Source organism: Pelobates fuscus, chromosome 2, assembly GCF_036172605.1.
Source record: "Pelobates fuscus isolate aPelFus1 chromosome 2, aPelFus1.pri, whole genome shotgun sequence".
Lineage (NCBI taxonomy): Eukaryota > Metazoa > Chordata > Amphibia > Anura > Pelobatidae > Pelobates > Pelobates fuscus.
In genome coordinates, this window is record NC_086318.1 from 396,663,283 (window position 1) to 396,680,757 (window position 17,475).

Genomic DNA, 17,475 nt, shown 5'->3' on the forward strand with positions numbered 1-17,475 from the left:
GAAAAGTAATGACGGATGCAAGATGTGACTTCCAGAGTACAAGGGTCACAGAAGGATTATCATACGGTTCCGTAGGTAAACAGCCAAAGGATTTTTTTTTCCCCATATCCTCATATAATAATAAAAACAAAAAACTAAGTATTTCACCAGGAAAGGTACATTCAGATTACTCTGGCTTCCAAGTACGTCCTGGGGGGATGTTACTTTTGCCCAACATCCAGGGAATATATCTTGATTATGAGCAGATACAATGTACAATATGCATTTGTTTTTTTGCAAATGTAAATGATTAATTTGCATGATGGAAATCATCCAATACCTTTATGAATGTGTGGATACATTTATTATTGAATGGAGAAAAAAAGTAAAGTAAAAAAAATGCACGCACAAAATGCTGATTTGAAATAGCCTTCTGCAATAGTCTGAACAGGTTTGTCTGAACCAAAGTCCTTTTAATCAGCACCCGAATTAAATTTGTCCAGATTTTACTGAGTCTTAGAGACCTCGAGACGTATCAGTTTCTTTGAGTGTGGATTAAATGGATTTTGTAGTTTCTGACAAACCGGTAAAAACAAATTTTTGCACAAATGTAACTTGTATGAGTTTGTGAAAAGTATAGACATTGTCTAGTTTCCAGCAAATGCAACAGGAACAATTTATGTGTCTTAGAAACGTGTTCATGAAATACGCAAGACTAAGGGGTTTATTTACTAAACAGTGAACATTGGTGTAATGAAAAACACATTTTACACCACAATGGCACAGCTACATCTTTTTAAACATTTTGCAATAATTCACAGTTTAATGAATATGTCCCATATTTATGGTAAAAAAAAATATAGTACATACATACAGAAATAAACTGATGAGTGAAATGGCATGTCAGTCAGGCTCATATTCACATCTAAATACATATGGACGTTGAAATCCAGCTTAAACATCCAGATGAATAAAGCGGTATGGCAGGACATGTTCTGTACTGGGGCAGCCCCAGCAGAGCCAAGCACAGACATGCTTGATGAAAATGATGACTTTCATTGCATTTTTATTTTTATTTTTTATATCAATTCTTTTATTCGTTTTTACACAAATATTCACAAAGACAATATAAAACACAAACAGTACAAAAATACAATTCATCAAATGTAGTTATCTTCAATATTTATACAAATCTACTATTAACAACTGTCTGCAGACACTGAGGGGAAGGATAAGGAGTTTATGCTCTCGCTCAGGAGCTGGAGTCTTATAGTTAACCTGTTATATCTCATTTACCCATTGCTGCCATGGCTCATATCTTTTCGGATTGTTCAAGAAGGGAATACTTATATCTCTTTCCATTTTAATCTGGATCATTATTTGTTCTTTAATACTAATCTTTGATTATATTTAGTTTCTTGCGATTACTATTTTATAGGCAACAAAACAATGCGTTATGAAACACTCTTTCTTAAATGGGACTTTTGGCCACTGCATATGCAATAGCGCAACTTCCGTTTTTTTTTTTTTTTTTTTTATCTAGGACTATCTCCGTCTTCTCTTTTATATAATTAAATAGTGATTCTACTGCCTTTTGAATATCTGGACAAATCCACCAGATGTCGAGGTATGACCCTTCCTCCCGGCCACATCTCTATCGGAGTACATCTGAGCTAGCCTTTTCGGGACAAGATACCATCTGTTCGCGACTTTGTAATGAGTTTCTACCAAGTTCAAACATTGCACTTGTTTACGTGTCTTATTAATAGCGTTACACCCCTCTTGTAGGTCTAATTGGAAGTTCAGCTCTCTTTCCCATTTATTCTTTTGAGGGCAAGTTGCTGAATAGTTTATGTTTCTAATGATTTCAATTGTTTTGGCCAGAATTTTACATGGTGTCTCTTTAAAAAAAAAAAAAAAAAGGGATTTTAATAATATTTGAGCTCTCTCTATTGGAATCACCATATATCGCTGTAAAAAATACTTTATCCGCAAATAAGAAAAAATCTCAGTGCTAGGTAGCTGAAATCTTTGTTTAATGGATTGAAACGCTATTTCTTTTGCAATGTATTATTTTTAAAGCAATAGAAGATCATAAAAATTCTGAATATTTAAAAGGGGGCAGTCTTACATCATAACATATTGAGTGGTTATGGCCACTGGCACTATCGGATATTGTTAATGTGGAAGCCTACTCTATGTCAAAATGCTTGAAAACTGATAGGATACAGAACTGTGCGAGAAGTCCTACAGAGGGCTGTAGTGATTATGGTGCTTTACGGTTTTACTTTGCTCCTGTATACCAATGGCTGTTTTTAAAAAATAATAATAATAATTCCAAGCCTTCCGGGATTCAATCACTTAATGGTAAATTTTGATTAATTGATACAGTACTTGCATTACTAAGTCACTAATGTTTGCGTAGAAGACCCACAAAGTGCCTATACATATAACACTATCTTTCAAAGTGCAGAACAATTGCTGCCCTGAAAGTAATGAAAAAGCACCTATATATGGGGCACAGTACATAGAATCTAGCACTGTTCAGACATAAAACCCTGGCATCTAAAGAGTTCTGTTCCATACAGTGCTTAGAGATCTATGTACCTACCACAAACTACATACTGTATATGTATTATTCTAACTATCTCTACGTAAAGGTCATCCTGCTTAACCAAGGTGGCATTGCATCCTGCAACCATTCGCTAGCAAGCATCAGTTCTGCTCTGTACTTACTGCTAAATTTACTCAACAACTTAAAAGTGCAAATGAATGCACTACTAATGCATTTTAATAATGGTTCAGCTGAAGCTTAATGGAACATATCTATGCCAACAGCTTGAAAATATGATAGACAGTCCCCGCTATTAATTTGTTAAGTCTCACAACTTAGAACCTGTACTAACTGGCAGGCAGCTGTGGATGGTCCCTCTAGGTTAACCGAATCGGTCATCTCATTTTTCATTTTTTATTTAAACTCTTTGCCTGAAGACTGCACAACATGGCATTTAGTTAGAATAGCAGAAAATTATTTTAAAGGTAGCTTGATCAATTGTAAAACAGCCGGAAAAAAACAACAACTTATTTCCCTTGCTTTCCATGTGACCCACTTGCAGTTGAAATAACACTTTAGCGTTAGAATACAAACAGGCATGCCTAACGCTATAGTTCTAGAATATATGTTCAGGCTTTGTTATTTTGCGTGGTTACTCCAACCAAAAAGAGTGTTTTAATGAAACACTGTTTATGGATAGAGAAAGCCTTGCTGGCATGGTCGATTAAATGAGTTAAAATATAAAGTAGGCAGACAATGTAATAGAGCAGCAGGAAATGCTAGCAGAATGTTTGGTTGTATAGGGAGAGGTATTAGCAGTAGAAAGAGGGAAGTGCTCATGCCATTGTACAGAACACTGGTGAGCCCTCACTTGGAGTATTGTACGCAGTACTGGAGACCGTATCTCCAGAAGGATATTGATACTTTGGAAATAATTCAGAGAAGGACTGCTAAACTGGTTTATGGATTACAGGATAAAACTTACAAGGAAAGGTTAAAAGATCTCGCTAGGTATAGCTTGGAGGAAAGACGAGACAGGGGGGATATGATAGAAGCATTTAAATACATAAAGGGAATCAACACAGTAAAGGAGGAGACTATATTTAAAATAAGAAAAACTACCACAACAAGAGGACATAGTTTTAAATTAGAGGGGCAAAGGTTTAAAAATAATATCAGAAAGTATTACATTACTGAGAGGGTAGTGGATGCATGGAATAGCCTTCCAGCTGAAGTGGTAGTGGTTAACACGGTGAAGGAGTTTAAGCATGTGTGGGATAGGCATAAGGCTATCCTAACTATAAGATAAGGCCAGGGACTAATGAAAGTATTTAGAAAATTGGGCAGACTAGATGGGCCGAATGGTTCTTATCTGCCATCACATTCTATGTAAGTAATAAACTATAAACTTACTGGTTTTCTCACATTGAGGCCAATTCCTTCTTGCAGCCTGATCCTCATCTGGTGAGGTCAGTTCCATTCACTGGCTGAGAGGAGGACTTGTGCAGCGCAGGGGGGGGAAGGCGTGCCGCCATTGGTGGTCTATCGCAAGCATGCTATGCGTGTTGACAAACGCCGAATATAGACAGAATTAATATTTCTGAAGTGAAATATTGCACATACAACTCCAAGCACCATGGCCACTTCAAATCACTGACATGGGCATGGTACTTAGAGTAACCCTTTAAGTTGTTAATTTTCCACTTCGCGGCTACATATAAAGGGTTCTAACTTGGTTACTGCCCACCCTCGGAATGGAGTAAAAAAGTACTTTTACTGAAGTTTACATCATCGTTGCACTTCTCTTTCTGTGGCCAGTCTTGTCTCCATAGCTGAGATCAATTTTGATGATCTCAGCCAAGCCAATGCTTCCCCACAGGAAAGCATTGGGAGGCTAGTGAGCATCTGCGGCAAAACTCTGCACTGCACCAATTAGCATCTCCTTGTAGAAATGCACTAAACCAATGCACCTCTATGCAGAGTGTTCAGTATCCGAGTGACAGCCACTAGGCAGCAATGTAAACACCACCTTTTCTCTAGGTACTAGGATATCACTTTAATTGTGTTCTCGCAGCAAATTAAATGCAGTCCATGTTCTCAGATTAGGTTAAAAATAAAAATAAAAAACAGACACATCCGAGGAAAGATTTAAATTAAATAGATGAAAATTAAAATAGAGGAAAACTAATTTTCAACTAATATAACCAGCTTGAATTTAAAGTAAAACGTGTAAGAATTTAACAAAACAAAAATACATTATGCAATAAACATATAAAAAGTTAAACAATACTTGGAAATAAAACAGCAACATTTTATTTTATTCACAAGGAAAAAAATAAGAATTCCATTGCTAAATACCACAACTCAACTTTTCCTTTTGCAACTGTGTTTGCTAGTAGGTTTGTCCATATGAGTTTAGTAAACGTCAACTTTGGACAAAGAGTCTCACTAAAAATTGTTGTGGAAGTTATTAAAATTAAATCGCAAAACAGTGAGATATAGCGAGTTTGAATGAAAAATATAGGCCAAAATAAACAGGTTGGATACATTCTTCACCTTAGTTATTATTTCCTACCCAAATGCTTTCATAATTTATTATCAAATAAAAAAGAATTAAAAACAATAAAATTTCACTGCCTAATGAATAAACTCAAAGGGACACTATAGTCACCAGAACAATTACAGTGTGCAGCACTGCCGTTCAGCGTCTTCACGCTATGCATTGAATCAATGCATCTCTATAAGGATTGGCTAGGATAGCATTTAGCTCTGCCCACTGACCAGCTTCCTTGTCTGAGATCACCAGAATTGACAATCTCAACCAATCCAATTTTTCCTATGGAAAAACATTGTGATTGGCTGAGATCATAAATTCTGATTATGCCAGCCAAGGAGGCGGATCGGGGGGAGGCCAGTGCTGGCAGGCCCATGTGGCGCTGGAAAAAAGGTGATTTAAAAAATAAATAAATACGGATTTAAGAGGGTCTGGGAGGGGGTGGGGGAGGCAGACCGGCGGACCAGGGTAGGACGCATAATGTTGGAAAATATTTTGCCCCATTACTGGAGAATGGCAACTATTGGTTATAAAGCTTTGAGAAACTCTTTTTATTGTAATTTTTGCAATAGACCTAAGTGCAGAAAGAAGCATTAACATTAAAAAAAAAAAGAAATATTATGGATTTTTTTTATTTCAAAAATTCAATTCAAATCTACAAAGCCCAAGAAGTGCTTTAACTATTATTTTTTTGAAAGTGTTAATTACTTGCATTTCCATGCATAAATAATGGAACAAATTGATCACTAAAAATAAAATAAATAAATTACATTTTGGGCAATAATATATCTAGATTATGTATTAGATTATAGATATCTAAACAGTCAAAAACAAATGAGTAGAACTATTTTTGTAATGCTTTGAATATATAAATGAATATATCTAAATACAATTTACATGGAATAGAAATATTCAGCCACAAATTGTTTGTACAGCATGACAGTATAGTAAGTGGTTTAACTGGAATTGTGGTATGAAAGATTTTGGAGGTGATTCTAATTCACATACATCTGTACCCCCAGCGCCAAATTATTTTAAAAGCTTTTTAGCGAGAACAGCAATCTGTTAATAGAAAAATAATAAACCCCAGATTTCCAAAATTGCAGGAAACAGTGTAATATCCAATTTTAAATGAATTGTGTGCATGAAATCTGCTCTCATTTATCCTTATGACATAATGCATTCAACCTACCCTGCACTGCTAACAGCTGTTCTTCTGTGGTCCAACGTGCATTTATTTTCTGATTAGTCTGTAATAAAAGGAGAAAAATACTGAAACCAAACAAATTATAGGAAATTCAACAGGAAATTGACTGTGAGTAGTTTAAATGATATATAATAAACAAACACAGACAAATACATAGACACACACACACAACACACAAACAATCTGACGTCAGATTACCTCAGCTGGTTTAAATTCATCTATCCCTCCATCCAACTTCTGTTTGAGTCCGCTGTTAATCTGCTTCGCATTCTGTACCTGAATACACAAACACAATGTACAATGAGTCATTGTAGACAGTGTATATGTTACATAGGAAAATACACAGAACAAATGTTCAAAGAACCTACAGGACATAAAACAGTGAAAATTGTGCTCTGAAGACATTTTCATTTTGTTTCAGGATTTTTCCCTTTAGTGTTAAAATATTGAGAATGCAAAGAGAATTGCAAACTGTAGGACTTTAGCCACCAACCGTTTTCCTGGCTCTATAGTTTTAATAGGTTAAAACCCCTTCAGCCACTTACCTCAGTCCAGCGCCGATGTCCGGCTCCGCCCATGCTCCTCCCCCGCCGAAGTCTGCAGGTGGGGGAGACCTAAGGCGCATGTCTGGCAATGGCCGCGCGGGCATTAATCCTCACCATTATTCAATGCTTTCCTGTGGGGAAAATCTGATGCTGGAGATCCTCAAGCAGAGCGTGAGGACGTCCAGCGTCAGATAACGGACCAAAGGTTCGTTTGGATTCTGGAAGCGTCTACAGTGGCTGTCGGGTAGATAGTAACTGTGGGCAGACTTAGAGCTGCAATGTAAACATTGAAATTTCTCTGGAACTGCAATGTTTTACATTGCAGCACTAAGTGCAATAGGGACACAGCACCCTGAAAACTTCACATAGCTGATTCAGGTTGGCTACAGCAGCTTACAATTTTAACCTTCACTTTGAATTCCCAACATTTACACACTTGTGAATGACCCTGAATATTATTTACAAATAATTTACCTATGAACAAAAATATTATCTATTTCAGTACCGCAAATAAGTGACAGTTCCGCTCTTCACCACAGTAAATGCTGATGACTTCTTGAAAGTTTTAGAAAAAGAAAAATAGAACACCCATTTTTAACTCTTAGTTAGTAAATATCATGTGTCTATTCTGCTTCAATTCACATTTAAACATACTTTTAAATAATGCACAATTACTAACATTTTAATACACTCTGTATCTATATCAACTAGCCATGTATACGGATACAATCATTTCCATTTTCTAGGTTCTCCCCCACCAAAATGTAACATTACAGAGCAAAACATTAGCACAATACCAAGAAGCAGCCTTAGTTAGTCTGCCTTGTGAAAATGCCATGGGTGCACTTTTATACACAGCTGACAACTGATAATATCCAAATGCATTAAACCCCATTCTTGTAATATTAAAGGAGAAATGCATTACCTGGCGTTTTAATGATATCAATTCCATGTCCAGTTGTCTGAGAATAGTATTGGCAGCGTTCGGGCTACAAGAGACAGCTACGACGTCTTCCTTGGATATGTACATGCCTTTTGGTGGGCGGCATTTTGAACGCTGTGAATGATGCCGATGCTGTAAACTTTGATACTCTCTTCTACCCAGAGCCACTTTGACAGGCTGAATACACGGCTCTGTACTTATCTAAAAAGACAACATAGCGGACATTTGAATGAATTCCATTTAATAATCATTTGTTTTCATTAACACAGACAATTCACCTCTGCCTCCACTGAACTGGTTATTTTTCAGTTTTTGTTGAGTTTCACACGGTTACAGGACTGGAGATTTCTTGCTACCTTTATTACAGATAGGCCTGCAATTCCCACTAAGCTTATAAACATTATTTTAGATATGGTACAATAGGCATTTACATGCAGCTCTGATGGCTGTAAAGCCAATGTTATTGCATCATTTGTTCAAACAAAAGAGGAAGGATAATAGTAAGGGCGGGTCTCTCAACTTTTGCAAAACTCTCAACTTGTACCATTAAGTGCTCTGGACTGCACCTCCCATTATGTGCAGTTGTAGTCCTAGCGAATCGCTCAGATGATGCTGGCTGAAACTGCCAAAAGGCTTAGTTACTTACTAAGCATTATGTGATCAGGATTATTCATTAAATTCTGCATTTTTGCAAATTAAATCTGAGTGGCAAAATTAAACCAATAATTGCTGATCTGGAAAAATTCTCCAACAACCCCCCATAGTCACTCCGTTTTGACATTCAGATTTCATTTGTGAAAGTTAGAAGACAAGTGACTAACCTCAAAGGAATTATCCTGCACATCAACTGCCCAAGATGAGGCACAATAGGCTTATGTAGAGAGAGGCCTGAATGTTGCCTGGGCAACGTCAATCAAATGATCATTTCTTTTAGCAAAACTGTTATTATAAAGGCTAGCTATCTCTCCGCACACAACAGGGCAGGGGAAATACAGGGGCACACCTACTTAAAATTCATACTGATCTGATAACTACTGAGGTATGTGATCACCAGTGAACCAACATGCAGTTAGAGTACATATCCTCCCCCTCCTAACGGATGAACATCCACAAAAATAAATTTGCAATTAAATTTATTCAATTGTATAATTACAGAATATTTTCAGTGTTGTATTTCTATGTATTTATTGTTGTTTTGCACTGTTATAGTTAACCCTAATTTACAAGGCTTTCTGGAAACCATTTTACACCAGCAATGGCTAGCGTTGGCACCCCAAATGTTGGTGCACTATGTTTATCATGATATTCATGGGAAGCGAAACCCACAAACACATGGGGTGCCAGTGTTAGCACCACTGATAATATCAAAGCAGTCATAGCAGGTTACGATGGGGTTAAGACAGATTTGATTATTTTTTTTTGTAACGTGATTGAAAATAAAGGAAAGCTGCAATCTAGTCTTTGCCCTACCTCTTTTTTGGTTTCCTTCTTAGGCTCATAATCACTATCATTCCCATCCTTTGGATTTGCTTCTTCCACCTCATCATCACTGAGTATAAACACAACAGATTTTTCAGTTTGCTCCTTTTCTTCTATGACAGGTTTCTAGCAGACCACATTACAACTTGATAAAGTGACGGTTAATCAAACACAGCTTGTTTTCAACTTAGGAAAAAACAATGGAAAAAAAATAGAACAATTAAAAATAAAATAGTTATTACTAGTGTGCTTATATTCCTTGATTTCACGGTTTAAAGTTTCTATGCAAAACCGTAGGAATATCACTGTAACACTACTTGGAGTGGACATTTTTTGGTTTTTTTCAGCATTGACTAAAACCCCCCCCCCCCCCCCCCCCCCACACTTTTTGGTGGCTTTCTGGGGATAGAACCACATATCAAATATCATATAATGAAAGACTGACATGGGGTGCTGAGATATACATAAAAATCTCAATATTATGGCCAACCAGCATTGGGAGTCAATCTCTTCCTTCATCAGTCGGTTAAGATTTTTTATAAATTTTATTTGGACAAGAGTTCAATGGGAATATCTGGCCCACTAGATTTTAGGAGCAAAGCTTCAATAGGTGTGTGTTTCCTCTCTAGTAATTTTCAATAGTAAGGAATTCTTTGCAGAATACCATTGAGAAAAACAAAACAAAAAAAAACGCACTTCATTGTACAATAATTAGTCACATTACCCTTAAATCGAAAAAAGGCTTCACTATTTTAACAATTTAAAAAAAAAAAAGGAAAATATTCGTAAATAAGCATAGAAAGTGTGTTACTTTCCTGCTGACCCAGCATTCACATATGCTTACAATAATTTGTGATAATATGTAATAAGATTAGAAAAGGCAAAGATCCCAAACTGTGAAGGTGAATAAGAAGTAACCTATTTTGTTCTTGTTAAGAGATTTTGCTAATTTCAACAAATGTATGTGTTTTGGTTGAATGTTTAATAAGTGCATCCAATGAGTTATGATACCGTAAATGTGTCACAATATTCTCATAATAATTCCAGGAAAATGTTATTTTGATCATTTTCAAAATATTTTAAGGAAATCAGCCTCATACCATGCAGGAGGAGGAAAGCTAGAACAGAATGACAAAAGGAAATTTAGAGGAAAGAGTTGCAGACACAAAAAAGCCAGCAGTGGTGGTAGTGTATATTTTAGTTAAAAAAAAAAAAAAAAATCTTGAGATTAAAAACCCTACAGTCCAGACCAGGAGATAGTACCGGGTATAAAGGCTAGTCTAGAAAGGGACCAGCTGACTTCTGCAGAAAAACTTTATGTTTCAACGTTTTAATGCTGTGACAAACTATGCAAATAAAATATTTAAGAGCTATCCTGACATTCTTAACTTTTAAAGTTAAATGAACAGTTCTCTCTAAAGTTTTAAATGTACAAGTAGTTTAAATAAATTTTTTTAGGACTCTACTGATCCCAAAGCTTTACTTGATTCTAAATTCTTGCTATCATAGTACAGAAACTGTGTATAAATGAAATTTTTTATCAATCAATAAAGTTTCCACAAGTCACTGTATAGAAGCAGTCCATTCTTGAATTGCGTCCTATAGGGAGCGACCGATATTGATTTTTTAGAGCAGATACCGATAATCTGTGAACCGATAACTTACCAATATACTGTACATTTACCATTTAAAAATCAAAACCATTTCTACACAAATCTACTGTTAACTGAATATGTTTACTATTAATTTCTTTGCAAATCTTTTTTTTTTTATTAAGGTACATGCACAAAATATACATGCCAGTCAGAATTTGTTATGTTTTCAAGAATATGTGTGTGTGTAATGGATGCAGTGAGAGTATTTGATTAGTGAATGCAGTGTGTGTGTAGTGGATGCAGTGTGTTTGTGTAGTGTGTGTATATATATATATATATATATATATTGAATGCAGAGTGAGTTTGTGTAGTGAGTGTATAGTGAATGCAGTGAGTGTGTAGTGTGTATATAATGAATGCAGAGTGTTTGAGTAGTGTGTGTATAGTGAATGAAGTGTGCGTAAAGTGAAAACAGTGTGTGTATATATAATAAATGCAGTGTGTGTGTGTGTCTGTGTATATAATGCAGTGTGTGTAAAATAGGGGATGGCATTTTTATTTTTGTAACTTTTTCAAATTGTTTTTTATCCCCCCCCTCCCTGCTTCTTACCTGGCCAGGGAGGGGGGATATAGCATTCCCTGGTGGTCCGGTGGCATGGACTGTGCAGAGGGGGCCCAGCAAGCTCTTACTTACCTTCCCAGTAGCTCCCCTGTAACTCATGGCAACTCTCTGACGGCCGTGGGACACGCAAGATTTAGACAGGGGAGCTGAAGGGAAGGTAAGTAAGAGCTTGCTGGGCCCCCAGGACCGCTGGGCTTCTCATGGGCCCTGCGGTCCTAATCGGCAATATCGGTATCTTTATTGGCAGATACCGATATTGTCAATAATACCGAATATCGGCCGTACTGATAATCGGTCGATCCCTAGCGTTCTCCATACTGGTAACATCTTTTTTTTACTTTGTTAATAACTTCTGCCACATGGACAAACAGGATCTCCTGTTCATTCACTGATTGCAAGATAGTTAATAATCTGTGCTCTTTATATTGCCAAACTGACCAGGTTAGGGATGCGGAAGATAAAGAGATAACACGGGCTTTTGCAGACACTCCCTGGTAAACATGACTACATATTGCCAATGGCTAGTAGAGGGTCTGAAATGCATAAATGATATACCATATGTAAGAGCTTTGTTGTCTTGTGTTTTTCTGGCTCTTACCTACATATTTCAGCTATATTTAATACAATACACCCACTTAACATTATTGTTTGAAAGTAAAGTATGTGCAAGATGTATTCAACTAAATTACACATCTGGAACTTTTTTTTACATTTGTTTTTTATTGTGAATGCTGTTAGACTGCAAAGAGTTTCATACGCTTCATTTCTCATGCCTTGATTTCCATTTTAACCTTCTGAGTTCTATGAGTTGTTGCGTTTTGCAGTTATTTTTTTTTATTTATTTTTTTAATACGATCAGCCATCGTCTTCTATCCACATATCAGCAGAGGAGTTTTTCCCCCCAACGTAGTAACTAGGTTAAGATTATATGATTCCTGTGTTTATTGTTTAGAAATGAGAAAGTTAGCAATTCCAAACAATCACAGATATTACAAATGATGTGAACTAATGGAACAATACCTTTCCCCAGGGTTATTTTTGCTTGTTAGTTTGCGAGCCTGTCTGTCCATTAAACTTGTACGAGATCGAGTTTTTTTCCAGGAGTAGTAATATTTTACAAGACTTGCTATGGTTTTATCTGGAAGCTAAAGGGAGAGAGAGTTTAGTTATATTATGCACATTTCAATGAGTCAACAGATGCAACTGTAGCACTGATTGGAGCTTAAATAGCAAATTATGCTACTTTACAGTTCAACATAAATCAAAGCAGGTGAAAGGTGGAGAGACTGCTGCCATGTGTGCAGTGTTCATTTTATTGACTAACAATTTTAGTTGACTAAACTTTTTGATATTTAGTCGACGAAAACTAGACTAAAACTAAAACAATTTAGATGACTAAAACTAAAATTGCTTTTTAGTCAAAAGACTATAACTAAAACTAAACTGAAATTTGCTGCCAAAATTAACACTGCACAGAGGGGCTGTGGAAGGGGCAAAAGTGACAGACCAGGGTTAGGGAGAGAGACACCTAGAGGGGCTGGGAGGACACAAAGAGACACAGAGAGGCTGGGGTAACTAATTTAACTAAACCCATTAGATTTTAGTTGTTTCGACTAAAATCTACTGGAGATTTAGTCGACTAAAACTAGACTGTGTAAATTGCATCACTGTGTAACAACCATTGTAACAAAATATAAAGGAATTGTTATCTGAATCTTTGTGGAATGTAACAGATTATATCAAAACAAGTTAAAATGGAGTGCTTGAAAATAAATAGCACAACTTAAAGTTATTATCCTGAAATGGACACTATAAGCACAAAAACAATGTCTGCTTTTAACCCCTTAAGACCACAGCCAAATGTACAAGTTGTGAACAGAACAAAACCTGGCATTTGCGCTATTTGTCTATCCAACCGTAATTCACCTCTTTCATATTAAATGCACCCCCCCTTATTATATATCATTTTATTCAGGGGAAACAGGGCTTTCATTTAACATTAAATATTTAGGTATGGAACATAATTTAATATAAAAAAAAATATTAAAAAATGGGAGAAAATAAGAATTTTTTAAATTTTTTTAGTTCTACGTGACATTTTAACTGTGGATGTCAAAATACTGTTTGCTTTTACTGCAATACAATACACATATTTGAATTCAGCGATGTCTCACGTGTAAAACAGTACCCCCTATGTACAGGTTTTATGGTGTTTTGGGAAGTTAAAGGGTCAAATATAGCGTGTTACATTTGAAATTGAAATTTGCCAGATTGGTTACGTTGCCTTTGAGACTGTATAGTAGCCCAGGAATTAAATTTACACCCATAATGGCATACCATTTGCAATAGTAGACAACCCCAGGTATTGCAAATGGGGCATGTCCAGTCTTTTTTAGTATCCATTTGGTCACAAACACTGGCCAAAGTTAGCGTTAGTATTTGTTTGTGTGAAAAATACAAAAAAGGCCAATTTTGGCCAGTGTTTGTGACTAAGTGGCTACTAAAAAGACTGGACATACCCCATTTGCAATACCTTGGGTTGTCTACTATTGCAAATAGTATGCCATCATAGGGGTAATTTTCATTCTTGGGCTACCATAGGGTCATAAAGGCAACGTAAGCAATCTGGCGAATTTTAATGTGAAAAGAATGAAACACAAGCCTTATATTTGATGCTGTAGTTTTTGAAAACACCATAAAAGCCTGTACATGAGGGGTACTGTTGTAGTCGGGAGACTTAGCTGAACACAAATATTTGTGTTTCAAAACAGTAAAAAGTATTGCAGCAATAATATCGTCCGTGTAAGTGCTGTTTGTGCGTGAAAAATACAAAAAGTCACTTTTACTGGCGATATCATCGTTGTAATGATCTAAGTATATATATATATATATTTTATTTATTTTTTTACACTTCTAACATTATTTTAATTTTATTTTCAGCCAGCAGGGGGACCAACTGTCATTACAGTTAGTCCCCCTGCTGGCATTGCTGCAGCCAGCTATCCCGGCCATGTGATTGTGAGGTCCTCGCAAGGACCTCACTCTCACATGGCCGGGGGGGGGGGGGGGGGACCGGAGGAGGAAGATCTGCCGCAGGGGGGCTCCCTGGGAGTCCACCCAACCGCGATCGCCGGCGTGGGACCGCCGGCGACCGGGTAAGTAAGGAAAAAATTTTTTAGAGCCGCTTTAAAAAGGACGTAACAGTACGCCCTCCGGTCTTAAAGGGTTAATGCAGTGGTTCTGCTGTATAGATCATGCTATATGCAGACTAACTGTTCAATTCGCTGCCATTTAGTAATTAAACCCCTTTGTTTATACAGCCCTAGTCATGCCTCCCCTGCATGTGACCTGCAAAGTTTCCCTACACATTTCCTGTAAAGAGAGATCTAATCTTTAGGGTTCCTTTATTTCACATTCTGTTTAGTTTAGAATTTCCTATCTACTGCTGTTAAAAGCCTGCTAGATTCTGCAGGAGACTGTGTGATTGAAGTTCAATTAACAGAGATGCTCAGCTTAAACTATTTAATTAAGCTACCGTTGTTGTGGTGCTTAGACTATCCCTTCAATTTAACTACCGTATTTATCGGCGTATAACACGCACTTTTCCCCCCTGAAAATAGGGGAAAAATCGTGGGTATGTGTTATACGCCGATATCCCATAATTACTTACCTGTCCTGAAGCGTGGGCCGGCTTCACAGCGCGCACCGCGGTACAGGAACTTTAATTTCAGGTTCCGGTTTCCGGCGGGACTGAAAGGAAGTGTGCACAATAGTGTGCACACTTCCTTTCAGTCCCGCCGGAAACCGGAACCTTAAATTAAAGTTCCTGTACCGCGGTGCGCGCTGTGAAGCCGGCCCACGCTTCAGGACAGGTAAGTAATTATGGGAGGGGAGGAAAGTACACTATGGGAGGGGGAGGAAAGTACACTATGGGAGGGGGAGGAAAGTACACTATGGGAGGGGGAGGAAAGTACACTATGGGAGGGGAGGGGGAGGAAAGTACACTATGGGAGGGGGGGAAGTACACTATGGGAGGGGGGGAAGTACACTATGGGAGGGGGGGAAGTACACTATGGGAGGGGAGGGGGGGAAGTACACTATGGGAGGGGAGGGGGGAAATACTATGGGAGGGGAGGGGGGGAATACTATGGGAGGGGGGGAAATACTATGGGAGGGGAGGGGGGAGAATACTATGGGAGGGGAGGGGGGGGAATACTATGGGAGGGGAGGGGGGGGAATACTATGGGAGGGGAGGGGGGAGAATACTATGGGAGGGGAGGGGGGAGAATACTATGGGAGGGGAGGGGGGAGAATACTATGGGAGGGGAGGGGGGGAGAATACTATGGGAGGGGAGGGGGGGAGAATACTATGGGAGGGGAGGGGGGGAGAATACTATGGGAGGGGAGGGGGGAGAATACTATGGGAGGGGGGGAATACTATGGGAGGGGGGGAGAATACTATGGAAAGGGGGGGGAGAATACTATGGAAAGGGGGGGGACACTATGGGATGAGGGGGGAACACTATGGGATGAGGGGGGAATACTATGGGATGAGGGGGGGAATACTATGGGAGGGGGGGACATTTCCTGGAATTTCTTTCTAAAAATGAGGTGCGTGTTATACACCGGTGCGTGTTATACGCCGATAAATACGGTATGTCCTAAATGTGACAGTTCCTCAATATTATCACACCAACAATAAACATCATGTTCGTCAATAGCAGTACCATTTACCATTTGTTGAATTCTATGGAAACTTTTTCCATGGAAACTAAAAGCCTGCTCAAATAGAACTTTATCTTCCACAGTCCACTCGTCAGGGAATGGAGTAAAATTGGGCAAGTCAGCGAGGGACTTTTCAATGTTGTGTTTGTGCCAGAATAACATGCCAAGAGCCTTAAAAGAAGGGAAAAAAACACACACAATGAGTAGAAATCTCTTCCATAAGAATTACTACTCTTATTTTAGAATTCGACTTAAGAATGCCCATGTCTAGAATAGTGTCTTCAAGAACAAATCTATTAATGGTCAAAAGAATACTACAGCAAAAAACGACTAACATGCACAATATGTGATGGCAATGACAACACTATGTGTACTGAGTTATTCATTTTAATGAGATAATTGTGATGTAATAAGTTGTAACACTACCCTGTCCCACCCATATTAGTCCTGTACCCCCCCCCCCCCCCTTACTTGTTTTTTTGTCCTTGATTTGGGCACACATTGTCATCTATTCAAACATGTCTCTCCTATCTCATTCTTGGTTTAGTGGATACTGATGCACAGCTATTGCATATATAATATTGCCATTCACTATACACACATACAGACCAAGAATGTGATGGCACACACTCTCCAATGTATGTATAGTTAGGCAACTTTTAATCCATAGTACCAAGGAAAAAGGCACTCCAGACCTGTGGCAAATTCAATTAATTGTACATATTTTGGAAAGACATACACTTGTCTATATAAGGTCTGACAGCTGTAAATGCATATCAAAGCAAAAAACAAGCCAAAAAGGTCAATGGAACTGCCTCCAGAGCTTGGAGAAAGAATTGCGTAAAGGCACAGATCTGGGCACGTTGGCCCTTATAATTCTCTCAATTAAGAAATTTGGAACAAGCAGAACTTTTCCTAGAGCTGGCCTCCTTGCCAAATCGAGCAATTGGGAGAGAATGGAATTTGTAAAAGAGGTGACCAAGTGAATAAATAAGGAAGTGACCCGATGGTCAGTCTGAGTGAGCTCCAGATATCATGTGTGGAGATGGGAGAAACCTGCGGAGGGACAACCATCCCTGCAACACTTCACCAATCTGGCATTTATAGCATACTGGCCAGACTCCTCACTAAAAGACACATGAAAGCCCACTTGGAATTTGCAAAAAAGCACCTAAAGGACTCAGACTAAGAGAAACGAGATTAATATTGAACTGTTTTGCTTCAATTCCAAGTGTAATATTTAGAGAAAACTGGGAGACAGTTCAGGGTTGA

General features: G+C 38.0%; 1 protein-coding gene across 2 annotated transcripts in view; it reads right to left on the reverse strand.

The window, feature by feature from the left end:
* Positions 1 to 17,475, reverse strand: part of RCOR3 (REST corepressor 3) — a 38,602-nt gene that overhangs the window by 3,055 nt on the left and 18,072 nt on the right. For both annotated transcript variants that reach the window (XM_063443859.1, XM_063443861.1), the window contains exons 5-10: positions 16,213 to 16,374; positions 12,499 to 12,623; positions 9,253 to 9,331; positions 7,765 to 7,983; positions 6,493 to 6,570; positions 6,280 to 6,337 (exon numbers count right to left, since the gene is read on the reverse strand). In XM_063443859.1, coding sequence (XP_063299929.1) covers positions 6,280 to 6,337; positions 6,493 to 6,570; positions 7,765 to 7,983; positions 9,253 to 9,331; positions 12,499 to 12,623; positions 16,213 to 16,374 — 721 coding nt within the window. The remainder of the gene's footprint in view (positions 1 to 6,279; positions 6,338 to 6,492; positions 6,571 to 7,764; positions 7,984 to 9,252; positions 9,332 to 12,498; positions 12,624 to 16,212; positions 16,375 to 17,475) is intronic.